The sequence below is a fragment of the Puma concolor genome, chromosome B4 (genome assembly GCF_028749965.1).
Source record: "Puma concolor isolate L17-30 chromosome B4, mPumCon1.1.hap2, whole genome shotgun sequence".
NCBI lineage: Eukaryota > Metazoa > Chordata > Mammalia > Carnivora > Felidae > Puma > Puma concolor.
This window is the reverse complement of record NC_141673.1, coordinates 20,218,294-20,236,594: the sequence shown is the minus strand read 5'-3', so window position 1 is coordinate 20,236,594 and position 18,301 is coordinate 20,218,294. Positions and strand designations below refer to the sequence as shown.

At 37.5% G+C, this 18,301-nt stretch overlaps 1 protein-coding gene across 10 annotated transcripts in view; it reads left to right on the top strand.

The window, feature by feature from the left end:
• The first annotated feature begins 5,045 nt into the window (after nt 1-5,045).
• MYBPC1 (myosin binding protein C1) overlaps nt 5,046-18,301 on the top strand; it is an 88,966-nt gene continuing 75,710 nt past the window's right edge. For all 10 annotated transcript variants that reach the window (XM_086712538.1, XM_086712542.1, XM_086712536.1 and 7 more), the window contains exon 1: nt 5,046-5,186. In XM_086712538.1, coding sequence (XP_086568664.1) covers nt 5,162-5,186 — 25 coding nt within the window. In that variant the 5' untranslated portion in view covers nt 5,046-5,161. The remainder of the gene's footprint in view (nt 5,187-18,301) is intronic.

Here is an 18,301-nt window from a genome sequence, read left to right as displayed (position 1 = left end):
TGAGACAGAGAGAGAGAGACAGAGTGTGAGCAGGGGAGGGGCAGAGAGAAAGAGGGAGACAGAATCCGAAGCAGGCTCCAGGCTCTGAGCTGTCAGCACAGAGACTGACGTGGGCATCGAACCCATGAACCATGAGATCATGACCTGAGCTCAAGTTGGACGCTCAACCGACTGAGCCACCCAGGTGCCCCATAACTTCATAGGATTCTATTCCCATTTAATATAATTTATTGCCTTACGTTGAAAAAAATGTTTTATCATATCTTTCTTTGCCTCAAAAGTTATATAAATAGAAATTTTTTTAAACATTTTTTTTCTGTGACCACAAGGCTTTATAGTGTTAGTAATGTATTTAGAATTAAGTTATTGTTAGAAGTGTTGTTTATACACAATTGATTAAAGCAACATAAAAGATATTACATGATAAATAATTATTAAGCACAAAATAGCATTTTATTGGAAATGTATCCTTTAGATGGAAGATACTTTTGCTTCATTAGTTTATTTATTCATGTTTGGTATTATTTATTGTCAGAAAGGAACAGACCTCAGTATCAATATCAGACAGAATATTCCAGCCACAAAAGTTCACATACCAAATGAGTCCATTTATATACAATATTCACAGAATAGGTAAATCCACAGAGACAGAAACATGTTGCTTGTGGAGGGCTGAGGAGGGGGTAAATAGGGAATAGTTGTGTCATGGGTTTAAAGAGAAAGCACACTGACAAGTGAAAAAGGTACACTGCCTCTATGAATGGAGTCGTTTATTTGGGAACTTAACATAAACTCTAGATAACATTTCAAGTCAGTGGTAAAATAATAGTGAAATGGTGCAGGCTGGCATGTGTGAGGAGGGAACACAAACAAGTTTGGGCCCCCTAATTCACATAAGAAAATATTTTAATATTTTAAAATATTTGAAGAAAATTTATAAGAGTAATCCTGGGTGGAGGGACTTTTTTTTTTTTTTTAAATAAGACAGGAAATCCAGAAGCTATAGAGGAAAAGATGACAGACTTGAATAAATACAAATTTTAAAATTTTGTGATAGCAAAAGACATCATAAAATCAAAAACCAAAAATGATAAAATTATTTGAAACATATATTACAGAGTTAAGATTAATAAAAAGTAAAGTATTTGAGAAAAGCAGTTTCACAGAAAAAGAAACAAGTTCACCAGCAGACATGAAATCCTGCTTAACCTTTTGGAAAAATGGAAACTCAAATAATAAATAATAATTTCTCGACAAGTTATGGGAGGTTTTTAATGATAAAATCTAAGGTATAAGAAAATAGGCAATCTCATATGTTGCTGATTGACCTAAAGCATAGGCAACCTTTTGGGAGTGTAATCTAGTAAAAATCTGTTAAGATTCAAACTATACATTTGCACCAGCAAGCTCACTATTAAGAATCTATCTTCCTAATTTGAAAGTATTGATATATAAGGTAATCGTCTATGATGCTTATTGCAGTATTAAGTGTGGTAGGGAAACACTGAAAATAACCTAAATGTCTATCAAAAGGGAAGTTAGTTGAAAAAATATGCCTCACTATGGCACTTCCATACCATGAATGATTATTCAGCTATTAAAAAGATTGAGTTAGGTATACACACACGCACACACACACACATTAGCACGAAGGGATGTCTATGACAGGTTAAATGGAAAAAGTAACTTGAAGGGTAATGTAAAAAGTAAAGAGTAAATAAAAAATAGATGAATAAGGGTGCCTGAGTGGCTCAATCAGTTAAGCGTCCAACTCTTGATTTTGGCTCAGGTCATGATCTCACAGTTTGTGAGTTCCATCCCCACCCCAACCTGCACTGACAGTGTAGAGCCTGTTTTGATTCTCTCTCTTTGCCCTTCCCCTGCTCATGCGCTCTCTCTTTTTTCTCTCTCAAAATAAACTTAAAGAAATATATGAATAACTCCTGCTTATGAAAAATATATGAAAAATAAGATGTGAAACTTATATGAATAACTCCCTGCTATGTCCTTACATACACAAGGAAATGTAGACTTTCATTCACATCATGGAGTGAGATCAAGGTTGGAGAGAGGATGAAGCTTACATTTATACTTCTCTGTATTCTTTGGTTGAGGCAGGGAATATTACTGCTTTTGTTTTGGAAGACCTGGCAGAGATTGATATTTGCCTATTCAACACTCCTTCGTTTCATTCTCTTCAGTAACAGAACTCCATTGTAACCAAGAATAAAGGACTACATTTCCCAGCTTCTTTTGTAGCCAAATATGGCCATATAATCAAGTTGTGGCCAATGATAGGTATTAGATGTTTTGTATGGAACTTCAAAGAAGTCTTATTAAAATGGAAAATTGAGTCCTTTTTTTCTTTTTTTTTTTTTTTAATGCTGCCTGGAATGTGAACGTAATAGCTAGAGTACTTGCAGCCACAGTAAGCCATGAAGTTACCTGGAGGATGGTGGAGCAGGAAGAAGGAGCCTGGAATCCTGATGACACTGTGGAGCCCCTATAATGACTCTAAATTAGTTACTTTTAGACTTATTTTGTGTGAGCAAGAAAGTTCTATCTTGATTTAACTGTTGTTATTTTAGGGCTACATTCACCCAAATATAACACTAAATAATAAAAAAGGAAAAACCCAATAAAGCATTTAACAAATGAAAAAAAGAGCCTTGTTGACTATTTTCCCCACTTCCTGAGAGTGATGTTGGAGATGAAGTCTGTAACCTACTAAATGGATATACAAGATCCAAAACAAGGGTTATGTGTTCCTAAAACAATATAGTCCTGGAAAAATTACACATATCTACTTGTTATTCTAACTTAAATCTTACTTCAACCATCTTATAGATGGCATTTATCCTAGAATGTGTCTTCCAATTCCTCCAATAATTTTTTGTCTTTTTACAATCAAGTCCTATATTACCAAAAAGTTTTTCAGGTCATAAAATATTTTCTCCATGGGTTGCAATATTTCCTGGCATTTGTTCACTTCAGTAAAATGATCAGTGCATTAAAAACCCAATGGAGTTTCTGCCAAAGCCAATGATGGCATGTCACCTCTCTTGTGGCACGCGTGAAATCTGCCCATCACTATAGACATTCTTCTGCAATGTGACACTTTGTCCTTATGTCCATTTTACATGTGGTGTCCAGTGTGCTGGGAATACTGAAAAATAAAAGATTCTTTTTTAGGGACTACTCATATAGAATCAAGACGTTAAACCTAGAAGGGGCTTCAGAGGTCATTTTTTCTAGTCCCTCATTTTACACAAAAGGAAACTGAGGCCTAGAAAGGCCACTTGACATTCTTAGAGTAACTCAGCTGGTTGATGATGGGTCGAAAAATAGAACCCAAGGAACTGACTTCAGATTCTAGCCTCTTTCATTTGTTTCATCTGTTAATTGATACTCTCATGAAGACTCAGGACAAAAAAAAGTTACTTTTTCTTTCAAGGAATATCTAGCTTTATATTACCAAATTGTCTGTTTTCTGGCTGGCATTCAGCTGTTTAGCATCTAAAAGCAAGGGAATATTTTAGAAAAGCAAAACAATGTGCTCAGTCTCACTATGTGGTTGAAAAAAGGCTTTCTTTATAGAAGATGTTCATTGACCTTCTTAACTGGCTTCCCTCCCCCTCCCCACCACATAGCTAAAGCATGATGCTATTGAGTTCTAAGTTGAGTTTCCATCCTTATATGAAAAGTTAGCTTGGCACAGAGTTTGGTAGAGCTAAGTCTGACCAGCTGCGCTCTCAGCCACAAGGGAAATTAAACGAGACAGTGTGGCTGGTTCAGTACAAATCAATCAAAGTCCCTCGAAAATAATCTCAAAAACACATACCAATAAAGATACGTGAACAGTCGTCTTTCCACATGAACTAATTTTAGTCTTGGTCTCTGAGGTGTCACACATGTGGACAAAGAAAGCAAGGTGTCTTTTTTAGTTTGACCATGTGGTAGTTCATACTTCTTTGTCAGTTCCATGAGAGTTTTGGGAGAAAGTGGCCAAATCTGATATAGTTTGCCAATATCTGAGGTTACATTTGTGTGTCTGTTGGCCACCTTGAAACAAAACAATGGCTATAGGTCTATCTAACTGTATTTTCTCATGGCCCATATATTTTTAAGTGAACAATTCCGTGGTTTTTAACACATTCACAAAGTTATACAACCATCACTACTATCTAACTCTAGAACACATTTTCATCACCCCCCAAAGAAATTCCACATCCATGATCAATGACTCCCAATTCTAGCTCCCTTCAGCCCCTGGAAAAAAGTCAACCACTAATTGACTTTCTGACTCTGGATTTGCCTAACATGGGCATTTTATATCAGTGGAATTGTATACTGTGGTCTTATGCACCTAGCTTCTCTCACTTAGTATAGTGTTCTCAAGCTTCCCCATGTTGTAGCATGTATCATTATTTCATTCTTTTATATGCCCGGTATTTTTTTTCAGGACATTTCTTGAAAAAAGGAAAATGCTAAGTATATCCCAACAGAAACACTTGCTATTCTTGCAAAAACAAAAAATAAGGCAGGATTTTCAGTATAGAAATTTGGCTTGACAAATTAATATTAACATATTACTGAAAAAATGAGAAAGAAAATTAAAACCAATAATTAAGAACTGATGAATACAAAAAGCCAATGGGAGCATAAACATTGTCATCTGAACACAGAGATTTTTTTCCTTATAATCTTAGTGAAACTTAAGGTATATGTTGAATTGGCATATTATGATTTTTAATTTAATTTTTTATCATCCAGCAAACATTCTGTACTCCTGACTTGACACATGCCTCATCAGACAGAAAGACAAGAGTAAGAAGGAACATGGAGCTGCAGCTGAATTTAGAAAGTTAGAGGTGTTCTCAGAGCCACACGAGATGGACAGGAGATTCCTTCCAGTAGGCGAGAGAGCAGAGTGCAGACAACAGATGTGAGAAAGGTCCTCATAGCTGTCAAGTTCCAGCATCCTTGTGTTGAAGAAAGGGCGGTGCCAACGTGATTGCTGTGCAGACACAGTATAAAAGCACTGGACTTCTCCCCAACTGCTTGTCACGCTGACCTGCACCATCTCTCACTGTCTGTGGGGTTTCTGTCAACTAGTATCGGAGGGGAACAAACTTTTGGAGAATAACGTTTTATTGTGGTCATGCCAGAACCCACTAAGAAAGAGGGTAAGACTCATCCATAAATCTCTTTGTTGTACTTTTGAATACAGTATGCTCATTTGGGTATTTATTTTCAAACAAATACCCAGTTTCTTAAACAGACTATAAGATATAGAATCACTGTGATTTAAGGAAAAGATCCTTTACAGTACACAGACCAGAGGAAAAATATAGGAAGAGTATAATGAATTGAAAAATATCTGAGAAAGATGGCTTATGAAGGGATAGTGACTAAAATGATCAAATTATAATTTTATCATTCAGTTGAAAGTTATCCTCAAAGTGTAATTTAAGGATGTTAATTGCTCATGGTGAATACGAGCACCATGCTCACCATGTATTTGCAATTTGTGGGTGGTGGGAGAAGCTTGTAATGCTTTCTTAGTTAATAAATTTGATCAGATTTTAAAAAATAATTTGCAACAAATATCTCCAGATTTGCTATATGTTTTTTCATGGGAAGACATTTAAAATATACAGATATACAGATGCAGCTATTTTTTTATCAGTGCTTTTGGAGTTTCTTACTTATTATATTATTAAATTCTTGCATGCAAAGAAAATGAGACAACTGGGTAAAAGAGAATGTCTTTGAATATCGCTGCTACATTATGTTCTTCAATGGTTTTTCTTATAGACATATTCTTAATATGTAGCCTTTTAAGGATAATTACACTGAAAATAGGATAAGATTCTTCATTAGAAGAAATGCTTCCTCTAATAAAGTTTCTCCCTTTTATAAAAAAAAATCAATATTTAAGAACTACTAATTAGTAACATAAATAAATTAGAATTAGAAATTACTAAAATGACTAATGAAAAACACAAATTAACAGCACAAGTACAGGAAGCTTAATTTTTAATGGAAATGTCTTTTTAAAATATTATTTCATTCATATTAGTCTTCATTAGTGCTTACCAAATCTTTATTTTTGACATCTTTTTTTTAAAAACACTGCTCATTTTATTTTATTTTGTTTTTCTAGTTTTTGCATTTTTTTCTTTTTTAATTTAAAATTTGAGTTAGTTAACATACAGTGCAGTATTGGTTTCAGGAGTTTATTTTTGACTTCTGCAAATAAAAGCAAAAAAAAAAAAAAGATGAGCAGAAGCATAAAAATAGTATTCAGTATTTTCACTTTTAATTCTTAAAACTGCTTTTAGTCATTGTTTTGAAGAACCTTGAAAAAGATGCTAGACATGGGGCCTAAAATTGAAATACTACCCAAATTATCAAAAGTCTTTGAAATATATTTTCTTTATGTAATTAAGTAACCAGTGTTGACAGGCTGTGGTGATCAGTTTACAGGTTGGCTTTACTTAGTGGTGGAGGCATTGATGGATGAAGTCTTCCACCCGAAATAACCACACCAAATGCATGCATTAATATGGGAACTTAATCCCAACTACCAGGCAGTGAGTCCAACCCCTGCTAAAGTGTCTTATTTGTAATGCAAATGATTTACATGTGTATTAAGTGTCCTTTTTATTTGATCTGTCACTTGACTAGCCTCTTCAAGGCTTATTGGATGAAATGCATTCTATGTTTCCTGGCTAAGGACAGAATATTGTTTTAATTATCTTGCATTTAGTGGATAAATTTGCATGTGTTATTTTAATGCTCAATTGAAAATGACAAGCTGAAAAACTAATAAATAAGATGACAGACTGTAGAGCTCATAAAGCCAATCAAATTACGTTGGTTGCTAGATGTGATAAAGTTTTACTTTTGGTCTGGTTTTACAACTCAATCTGACCCACTCCGCTTTTAGAGACCATGAAATTTTAGAGCTACAAAAAGGAAGATCTATCTTTAACTTCAGCATTCCCCCCTCCCCCCAAATATTTATTTTTTCTTTTTGAATAAATCAATACAGATGCCAAGGTCCCCATGATCTTCTTTTGCTATAAATGCACGGTTGATATTCTGTGTAAGAGTCCCCCCCCCCCCCCGGACAGTAATTTTATACTCATAGATTCTGCGGTTAGTTTAAATTTGGATGGTGGGGAGTGGGGATAAAAAGAGGGTTACTGATGTATTTAAAATCCTTTAAGGAAGTGCAGGGATTTTTTCCGTTTCCTTACCAGCAGAATGGGTTCTTAAAGGAACTGCACCTTACATAATTTTCCTGGTGAAATCATTGCACTTTCATATTACTTACATTAAAGAGTAAGATGTATGGCAATTCAGGAACTATTCTGGTCCTTGTACCTCCTCCTAACTTACTTCATTTTCCCTGGGGTTGGTTTTGTTCCATCCGCTTGGATCCCTCTGAAAGATAGCCTCAAGAATAAAACCTGCCACCAAACCAAGTCTTCAGAGTCACTTTAAACTATCTGCAGAAACACTTCCAAGGGACAGGTTCCTCCAGCTCCTATAAATCTTACATCTTCTCTCCACCTGGGAGAACCATGCCCAAGAAGGACATGACCACTTGCTGTGACTCTTGATAGGACACATGAACCTAGGATCCAGGAGGATGCAGTAACTCCTCAAAAGAGGCTGAGTTTTCAGCATCTGAATGTGTAAAAGATATCTCTCTTAACTGCCTCCCAACCTACAGTGACCAAATTCTGGGAGCTTCATGTTGGGTCTTGGGAGAACTAAAATCTTCTAAGGAGGTGGAGGAAGGACAGGTGTAACTTTGGACCTCAAGGAGGAAGTCTAATGGAAGTAATTAGTCAACAGTTCTGATTTAGATTCTTGAAAACATTCTGGATGGCTCAGTAACCCCTTCTGGAGAAAGAAAGCATTATTTTTTTTTTTAACTTTAGTTATTTATTTTGAGAGAGAGATAGAATGTGTGAGTTGGGGAATGGCAGAGGGACAAAGAGAGGTAAAATCCCAAGCAGGCTCTGCACTGTCAGCCCAGAGCCCTACATGGGGCTTGAGCTCACGAACCACGAGATCATGACCTGAGCTGAGATCAAGAGTTAGACGCTTAACTGACTGAGCCATCCAGTTGCCCCAGGAAAACGTTATTTTTAAGGAGTAACCATTTCCTATTGCCCTCCTCTCCACCTTCATCAATTGTATATTTATTCATTAGACAACTATAGTATTTTTACTGTCAGTTCCAGATAAAAGGGCTATCTTTTGCTTGGGATTCATGCAGAACCTGAGGCCTAGTTATTCCAATCAAATAGTAACAGGATGTGGATGGAAGTTTCAGATTTGTGGGAATCTCCCAGAGTTTCTGATACATGTATTTATGCACCAACTATTAATTGAGCACTTACTGTAAGCTAGTCTCTGGGATTTCAGAGACATATACAACATGGTATCTATTCTAAAAGCCCTCATGATTAATTGCCTCTGAGCATTTAATGTGTAAAAGAATCACTTTTCACTGGAAATTTCTCTTTTCCTTCAAGGAGTGACTTTATCAACATGAAACTTGAAAATTTCTAATTAGAAATTAGAAAATACTTCTGTGGTAGAACCTCTAATATTTTAAAAATGCCATGAATGGGGGCGCCTGGGTGGCGCAGTCGGTTAAGCGTCCGACTTCAGCCAGGTCACGATCTCGCAGTCCGGGAGTTCGAGCCCCGCGTCAGGCTCTGGGCTGATGGCTCAGAGCCTGGAGCCTGTTTCCGATTCTGTGTCTCCCTCTCTCTCTGCCCCTCCCCCGTTCATGCTCTGTCTCTCTCTGTCCCAAAAATAAATAAACGTTGAAAAAAAAAATGCCATGAATGGCTTTTAAATCCATAAAATGATTTCATCAGAATTTTATCTCTATAGTATGTGATCATTAAAATCTGGTTCTTTAATATACTTAGACAATTGTTAACTATCAGAATCTACAGGACCTAGAAAAATTATCTGAGGCCTTAACACCAATTTCACTTTTTGTTATGTGATATACCAGGCCCTATTGTATTTCATGTACTTAACTCATAGGAAAAAGGCAAAAGTTCTCCTTGTTGCCTGGGTATGATTCAAAAAGCTTTGGGAAAGACACTATAGCTTTCTCACCTTCCATGTCAAATCTCTTCTTGAAAACTCAAACATGACAAAACATAGGTTCATTTATGGCCATAACTTTAAGGGACCATTCTGATAACTCCAGGAATCAAAGGTATGGCATTGTTGCTACAGACTCTTTTGTTATATCAACATACAGGATCTATCTGTCAAAACTATCTTGACCTTTCTCAGTAGGAATGGATGGGAACGTGGTAAAGGAGAATAACTTTCTTTCAGTCCATAGAAGTTTTTCCTTTGCTTTATCTTTTTTTCTTGGTCCCTAGAGATTTCATCACATCTTAAAGTTCTGCCCCAAATCTATCTGAATGTAGAGCAGGATTCATCACCTCTTGCTTATTTCTCAGCATCGCCCAAAGCTTAGTCATCATCAGAAAAGGTGCCCTGGTGATGGCCAACCTCCTCTCATATTTACTCCTTGACCTTCAGTTTCCACCTGCATGAGACTGGAAGGCCTATTTCAAACACCAAAATAAATTTGTTTTGGGAGAAGTCACCTTACGTATAGAATATTACCTTTCATTCAAATTGGGGGACAGTTAATTTGTAAGAAGGAAGGGAAAGAACGGGAGCAGAGGGAGGAGCTATTTTATCAAGGGCGACTATTTTCCTCCAAATCTGAAATGGTTCATTTAGGTCAAGTTGAAGATTTGGATGAGGAATGAAGAAGTTGTATAAATGAATGTCACGATATTTTTCCCCCTGACAAAACTTTGCTATTCTGTACAGGAGAGGAGTGGTGTAGATCTGAGCTCTCTGCTGTTGGAAGGAATACTCTGGGACAAATGCATGCACACCAGAGAAGCTTAATACTTGGCAAAATCATTCTTTTTCAGTAGCCTGCTTTTATGACTGTCCGGGCTGCACCTGTTAGGAAGATAAATAAAGGACTGGCCAATTCTTTCCTCTCAAGTGCCCTAAATATATCGCTTTAAAAAAACTTTGGAAAAAACAAGTTGTATGCTTGTTTCTCATCCAGTAAATCTGAAGAAGTCTTCTCCGGGTCTTTCAAAGTACAACAAAGTCAGCTGTAAGGGAGTTCCTGAAAATGAGCAAAGAAAAAGGCTGGGCTCTTCAGTGGGTCTGAGGGTCCCAAGTGAAAGAGAAAAGGAAAGCATTTGCAAGCCTCTGTTCCCTCAATGACTCCCTTTATTTTGGACCAGAGACATGGCCTTGAAACATTTTATTTTAGGCCCCTTATGGGCACACAATTCACACTTTCCTTATTTATAGCCATTTCAAAGTATCCCCGAATCCTACATGAATGGTGAAGAAACCACCCTGGCTGAAGTCACTTTTAAGAAATGCACAGGCATAATAATAAATAAACAAGCGGTCTTTCTAAAAAACTTGAGCAAATATGAAAACAATGTTTTTGCCATACTTTTGTAAGTAAATATATCCCTTTTTAAAATTTTAGAGAGTTGTTGTGAAAGAAAATAAGTTCTGTGGTTTTTACAGCCCTAAAAAGCAAAAGCATTTTTGTTATTTTTGCAGAAATTTCTTATAATTATTTTCTCTAACATGTATTTGTAGGCTCTTTAGGCACACACGGAGAAGAATTTTTATTATTGTTAATAATTACTATTTTTATCTGCACTCCTCCTTAATTTGTCTTTGAAACCTATATTAAGAGACACAATATACTCTTGGCAGCCTGTGATTTCTGGTAATTCTAGATCTCATCTCTAGACACACTTGGGTGTGTTAGATAATAAAGAACAGAATTAAAGCCCTAGAAATCAAAAATCAAAAATCAAAAAATCAAAACCCATTTTATGTGTGAACCTGAGGGGATACGGCCATGTCTCCTTTCTTGGTTTTTATCCCATATCAGCTCTTGATAGGAACAGCTGTCTTTTCTGGAGTCCTTGTTGGTCCAGCCTGTTAAACCCGAGGAAAACCCAATAAATATGTGGAAAGGCAGTTACTGAATTACAGTGTTCCTAGTTGGGGTAATTATGAAGTAGTCGTTTATTCAAGAGCAGTTTCCGAAAATTTGAAAGCATAGTGATTAAGGAATATGAAACTGTGAAAAAAGAAGACTTTATCAATGAATTTCCTGTAAGTATGCAAAGCGTCTCATAACCAGAGAGAACAGGGCTTCTGTCCCCACAGCTTTTTATAAAAACAGTCCCAAACCATCAAAGGGACAATATCATGTGCTCTACTTTGCGTGGCTAGGCCCAGTTTTAATTTATAAGAAGTACATTTGTTTTGGACAGCTACGCAGATAGACAGTAAGCCAAATTTCAGGATGTTCCCATTCGTGGGGCGGATTATTTATGGGTTTTCCATTTCTATATTATCGGCAGTGTATTATTTATGCATTTCCAGAGTAAAGTCTTAGATTCCTTCAGATTGGGGAGTGAAGTGGTCGATTTGGCAAACCAGGATCATTTCGTTACATGCTTATTTCTCTCTCTAAAAATGAGTTCATAAAAAGCTAACTGTAATCTGGCTTCTATTATGCCTTTCAAGTCTGAAATCCACTTTGATAAGTCTTTTGCCCTTTTACAGTCCCTCAGGAATCTTTTTTATGGGCCAGTTTGGCACATCAATATAAGACCTAAAGTTATGTTTAATATGTCAGATGTTAGATCTTTACTTTTGTTTTATTCATTTTCTTTGACTTGTACTATAGATATTTGCAAGAACCTAGGCTAGAAAATGTTTTTCTTTTTCTCCAAAATCATCCAATTCTTCCTGTAAACAGTATCAAATCTCTTTTCAAACTCCTCAGAATTCTTTGCTTGTATCAGATATTACCTTCTGCATTTTATAAAATTTTATATATCTTGCAACAGAATGCTCTACTTGTAACTTAAAAATAATATATTTGTATAATTCTTTCTTTTCATTTCTCATTTTTAAAAGTTAGATGGATTTAGAATTATTCTGCATAGTATTTTGGCTTTTCCCTTATGCATATTAAGTCATAGTCATTATTAAACACAGTAACATAAACAAGGTATACTATTCATAGAACATTCTAGGCTGTTCAAGTTCCAGCTGTACCATGTATTGAGTTAGTTACACTTCATATGCTTCAGTTTCCTCCTCTGTGAAATGTGAATAATAATAGTACCCGACCCATTAGGTCTTTGCATGAAGGAAATAAGATAAATAAAGTAAAAAGCTCAGAATAGGACCTACCATGTAAGAACTTAAGTATTTTCCTTCTAAAACAGCGAACTCAGAATCTGGCATAAGGTGTTAAATGCCTTACCCTTAACATAAACTTTGAGGGCATTTCCACCAACATGGAACAACCACTGTAAGGTACATAATAACCCTGCTCCTCTCCTTAATATTTATTTAATAACTATTGTTAATATTTATAATATCTTCCAAAGAAGTTGCTGTTATTATCATAGCCATCACTGCCACTGCCATGAGAATTTCCTTTTTTAACTTGGGGTGAATCATCTTAGTTTTCACCCACAGAAGCCCAGATAAAATAAGAGGTCTCTACTCCAGAGCCTATGTTGTGTTCCCACTGAAATATATCATGTCCACTTAGGGGTCTCCAGTTGTTAAACAGACGAAGATAACCAGTTGTTTCTCCACTGTTCCGTTGTGGGAGCATGGCCTTTCCCACTTAGTTGAAAGAGTCACCCTGTGCAGTTGAACATGTAACTATATCCGCCACCAACGGCTGAAAGGCTTGGGTTTGTGGAACATTAAGATTTCTCTCCCCACAGGGGTGCGTTTAGCAGGTGGGGTCTTCCAGGTCTGAGTATTTCTGAGATAGTCACATAAAGAACTCTCCATGACCACATATGGTTGTGATTGATTGAGTGCCACTGTGTTTACTGCTGTGGAATTTTATTTTTATGACCCCACCTGGCATCAGGCCTGTCCTTCCTCTATTTTTAAAAAGTCACCCAATCGGAGGCCCAGCAATGCGTTGGGGCAAGGCCTTTAAGGGATTTATCTGATAACCGAATAACCACATGAGAGTGCTGTGATTGTGGTGATGGTCTGCCCAGGAACAGACCCCCGGGAGAGGCAGAATAAGGGACTAAAAGGGGAAATTGTTAACAATTTGAATCACTTTTGCAATAATTTCCTTGTGACCTGTGCTAAATTTTTAAACTTTTTCAATTTGAGTAAAGATTTTCCCACACCACCTCCACCCCATCTATGCCACTTAACCCCCGTTTGACTCTTACTTCAAATATGGTAAGAATCACGCTAAAGAAACAAGTCATCAGATCTTAGCAAAAGGCTTCATTTTAATCCAGCCCCATGTTAACAGTGAGAAGCTATTTGTTGCTGTGCAATTCTAACCCTATTTCAATTCTTTTCCTGTGTGGAATGACATTCCGAAGTTGAAACATGCATAATTAGAAAGACATAAGACCAACCTGACTGGAGGTTGGGGTGGGGGTGAGGGGGCACCTGGCTGTCTCAGTCGGAAGAGCTGCCAACTCTTGACTTCAGGGTTGTGGGTTCAAGCCCCACACTGTGTGTAGAGATTACTTAAAACTAAAATCTTATAAAAAATAATTCTACAAGGAAAGGGGAAAAAATCCTGTGGGTTCAGGGAAATTCCATCAAGCTGAATAATGAGTCATTGAAAATTTGCATACCTGATGCACAAGTAGACTTCATGTATTCAGAACCTTAGAATACATTTTTTGGCAATATTTAGCCACAGTAAATGAATATGGATTTAATTGACTGAAGCATTCTGAATAGCCGGTCTCCTTGGAATCTCAGAGTTTATTTTGTTCTCAAACCGTATTATTTCAACCAATTTGGATAGAAACATGCCTTCAATGTAACATTTTACTCCTTGCTTTTTTTTTTTTTTAATTTTTATTTATTTTGAAAGAGAGAGTGTGCATGCATGCATGTATGCACAGGGTAGGGGCAGAGAAGAGAGAGAATCCCAAGCAGGCTCTGTGCTGCTAGCTCACAGAAATGTGAGATCATGACCTGAGCCGAAATCAAGAGTCAGATGCTTAACCAACTGAGCCACTCAGGTGCCCCTACTTCTTACTTTTAAAAACAAAGTACAAGGGTGCCTGGGTGGCTCAGGTGATTGTCCAACTCTTGATTTAGTCTAGGTCATGATCTCATGGTTCATGAGTTCGAGCTCCACATCAGGCTCTGTGCTGACAGCCAGGGCCTCCTTGAAATTCTCCCTTTCTCTCTGCCCCTCCCTGCTCTCATTCTCTCTGTCTCTCTCAAAAATAAATAAATAAATTAATTAATTAATTAAAGAAACCAAAGTACAGTGGAAATAACTTTGTCTGAAATTATAGATGTCAGTTATTGTGCCACGTGACGCCTTGAGAGCCCAAATTACTTGCTTTTGTATTAATTAGAATCATATTATTTGCATTTTGAATGCAATTTTCCATAGCTCTCCTGTTTCATCCCTTGCTAGAAGTCCACTATCTTCTTTTATTACTCTTGTCAGGCAGTATTTTAAGCTGTCCCCCTCTCTTTTCTGTGGACCCCAGGGGGATTCTGGAATCCCCCTGAGTGGGGCTACACTGTGGAGTGTCCACAAGGCACCTAGGGCATCACGTTTAAGGAGGCACGCACTCTCAGAGTCATGCAAGGGTCGAGTTGGCACTTGTGAGTGAGTGCCTCCTTAAATCCCACCCCTGGCCTGCCTCACCAGAGTCCCAATTCCCAGGCTTGTTAAGGACCTGGGTGGGCTCTCTTGTGAATCAAGCACTTAGGCTTTTAGTGCCCAGGGCTTGAGAAACTTGAAACAAATCCATTTTGCTCTTTGGACACCCTTTTAAATTGACTGGTCAGCAGCTGTTCTCTGGATAAGTGAGGTTGCTAGATAGCTGAATTCTGAATAGGGGAGGTATTACCAGACAGTATTTTGTCTCTATTATTGTCTCCATTATTGTACACATAGGAAAATAAGTTATATTTAAGCCCACCAAACCAATTTATAGTTTTTATTTTGACTGCTTCATTCATTTAATTCATCAAGGCTACAGATTTTTCCTGAATGAGGCATATGGCATAAGTTTATTTTTTTAAGTGTCCACGCACAAAATAATTTTTTAAGAAGATTTATCATAAATTCTAAATGTTTCTCAAACTTTGTGGTCTCAGATACATTGGCACTTAATAACTATTGAGAAACTAAAAAGCCTACACACATTATATCTATCAATATATACTGTATTAGAAATTAAAACTGATAAATTTTTAAGAGATAAAAATACACAGCACATGTTCTATTAGTTGTCAGAGAGTTGATGTCATCACACATTATATATCCTTTGCATATTTGTGAGAGAATATGAATGAAAAAGGCAAATAATGTCTTAGTATTATTATGAAAATAGTTGTGACCTTGTGGACTCCCCAGAAATGTCTCAGGTGCTCTCAAGGATCCCAGATCATACTCTAAGAATCACTATTATAAACCAATAAAGAATTGCCTCTAAAAAATGTCTAATCCCAAATCCCTAAATCCCAAGGTATAAGATATCCACACCCACAGCCTATAATGAATATAATAGGGAACAAATTAAGCATCTAACTGTAAAAACATTAGATTAAACATTAATTTATTTCTCAAACCTAGATTCTGATGTCTAAGGAATATGGCCAGTACAAAAGGCATCGTCATTGTGTTTGCTGATAGTTTTGGTGACAGTTATAATTCATATAATTAAAACTTCTCTAAGTATTATGAACACCTCCATTACAAATAATATTTTATACTAAAGCAGTTTCCATTGTGCTGGGCATAGGCTGCAACATGCACACAGTGTCAGATCCCACTATCACCAGGGGATATACCTGACAATGTTTATATATTTAACCTGGGAAGAAAGATAATTTGCTATACTACCAAACATGACAAAACAGAAGTCTGCCAGATAAAGCCTCATTCACCACGATGCTTACAATATATAAAGCATTCACATTTTTTTTTTAATTTTTTTTCAACGTTTTTATTTATTTTTGGGACAGAGAGAGACAGAGCATGAACGGGGGAGGGGCAGAGAGAGAGGGAGACACAGAATCAGAAACAGGCTCCAGGCTCCGAGCCACCAGCCCAGAGCCCGACGCGGGGCTCGAACTCACAGACCGCAAGATCGTGACCTGGCTGAAGTCGGACGCTTAACCGACTGCGCCACCCAGGCGCCCCACATTCACATATTTTATTTCAAACCAAGAATGTGACTTTGAGAATACATAATGAGGAACAACATAACAATTTTCTCCCGCACAGAAAATTACCAAAGGATGGTTTTAGCACAATTATTTTATCCAAAAAAGTGACAAAAGGAAAGCCACAAAAAAAGACCTGTAATTCTACCACTCGATGATAACATAACAAGTGTTATTACATGTTCTTCCTGTCTTTTCTATGCCTCTGCAACATATTCATAGGATGTAATTGTGTTCTCCATGCTATCAAAAGGCTAAATTAAACTGCACCTGAGAGCCCAAAAAACATTTTTAAAGAAGCCAAACAATGTATTATCTGAGTCAGTGAGCCCATGGGAAGGAGAGAGCTGGGATGTTTATATCATTTTGGTGTAGAGACACATACATAGAGAGAGGCAGGTCAGTTAATGCCTCCTAAGACCTGAGTTGGTTTTTTTCCCCCCTTTAATTTACTGACCATGGAACCCTTGATTGTAGAAAACAGGAATGGATTACATCGGAGAAAGCAGACCATTTATGGAGCTTCTGGGTTCCTGGTCTTTCAGCAGACCCCAGAGGCCACATACGGGCTGTGTGTTTAGCAGCTGCCACCAGTGCCCGTCAGTTAGAGTGCCCTGGCACTCGCTGTGCAGACATGCCATTGGTGGCATACCTGTGCTTCTTACAGTAGGTGGTCATAGGAAAAATCCACCATAAATAGATCAAGCCCTTTGAAAACGCTTCAGTGTTGCAGAGGGAGGGTAAGTCTATATCTGTGAACTAGAAAGGATCAAAGAACAGCCGTCCTTGCCTAAGGAAGCACGAGGTAACTTTAGTTGCTGGTTCAGAATCTAATTAATTTTTATGTTGTCCACAAAAACATTTTGGGGTGCCTGGTTGGCTCAGTCGATTAAGTGTCTGACTTCGGTTCAAGTCACGATCTCACAGCTCATGGGTTTGAGCCCCACGTAGAGTTCTGTGCTGACAGCTCAGAACCTGGAGCCTGCTTTGCATCCTATGTCTCCCTCTGCCCCTCCCCTGCTCATGCTCTGTCTCTTACTCCTTCAAAGGTGAATAAACATTAAATATAAATATATATTTATAAATATATACATATATATATATTTATATATATATATATTTATAAATATATATATTATATTTCCTTGGACTTATTACTTTCTGGGTTTCCAAGTTTCTTCCTTTTATTCAAAAAAAAGTTACATCCCTTGTATATCCTTTACTCCATCCTGTCTGTATGTTTCCTAATCAAGACAACGGGGGAGGATGAAAGAGATGGACAAAAATCCTACTTTATTCACCTGGCAGAAAAGTTCTGAAAAATTTGCCTTTTGGTTTTTGAATTAGCAGAAGTAGAGAAGGGCCTCACTTCAATAAATAACCTTTGCTCCAAATCTAAAGATTTGGAGAGTTTCCCAAGGCCAAGTGCCTCCTGACAGTTAGGACAGGGCTAAGCTAGTTGACCGTGGAGTTAGCATGGCTGATTGAGGGTTATGTGCTAAGAAATGCAACCCAGATTTTGAGAGGGGGAATTCCTTAGAAAGGCCAAGGTTGTACCGGCACTGAGGGCCAAAACTCTAGCCTAATTGCTCTCCTGCCCTTGTTAAGAAATGATGGGGTTGGGTGAATGCCTCACAGCATTCAGCCAGCAGAAGGGTCGCCAATGGGAGACATAGTGTTCCCTGTGGGTAGTGCAGATGAAGAAAGCTGCCCTTGGAGTGCCAGCGGACGGTTCTTGATATCTTGGCAGCGAGCAGAAGGGGCTTTTGTGCCGTACTGAACAGGCTGCCAATCAACTATATTTATAGAGCACCTGCTGTGCAGAATTTGAAAAGGAGGAGGAGACAGGCCTTGTCCTCAAGAAGCTTGTGATCAAAGAGAGAGGAAAAGTGCCCATGTATGGTAACCCCTTACATTCATAATCACATTTGAAATGGGACAGAATTAGGTGATATTTAGGACACAGTCTGAGACT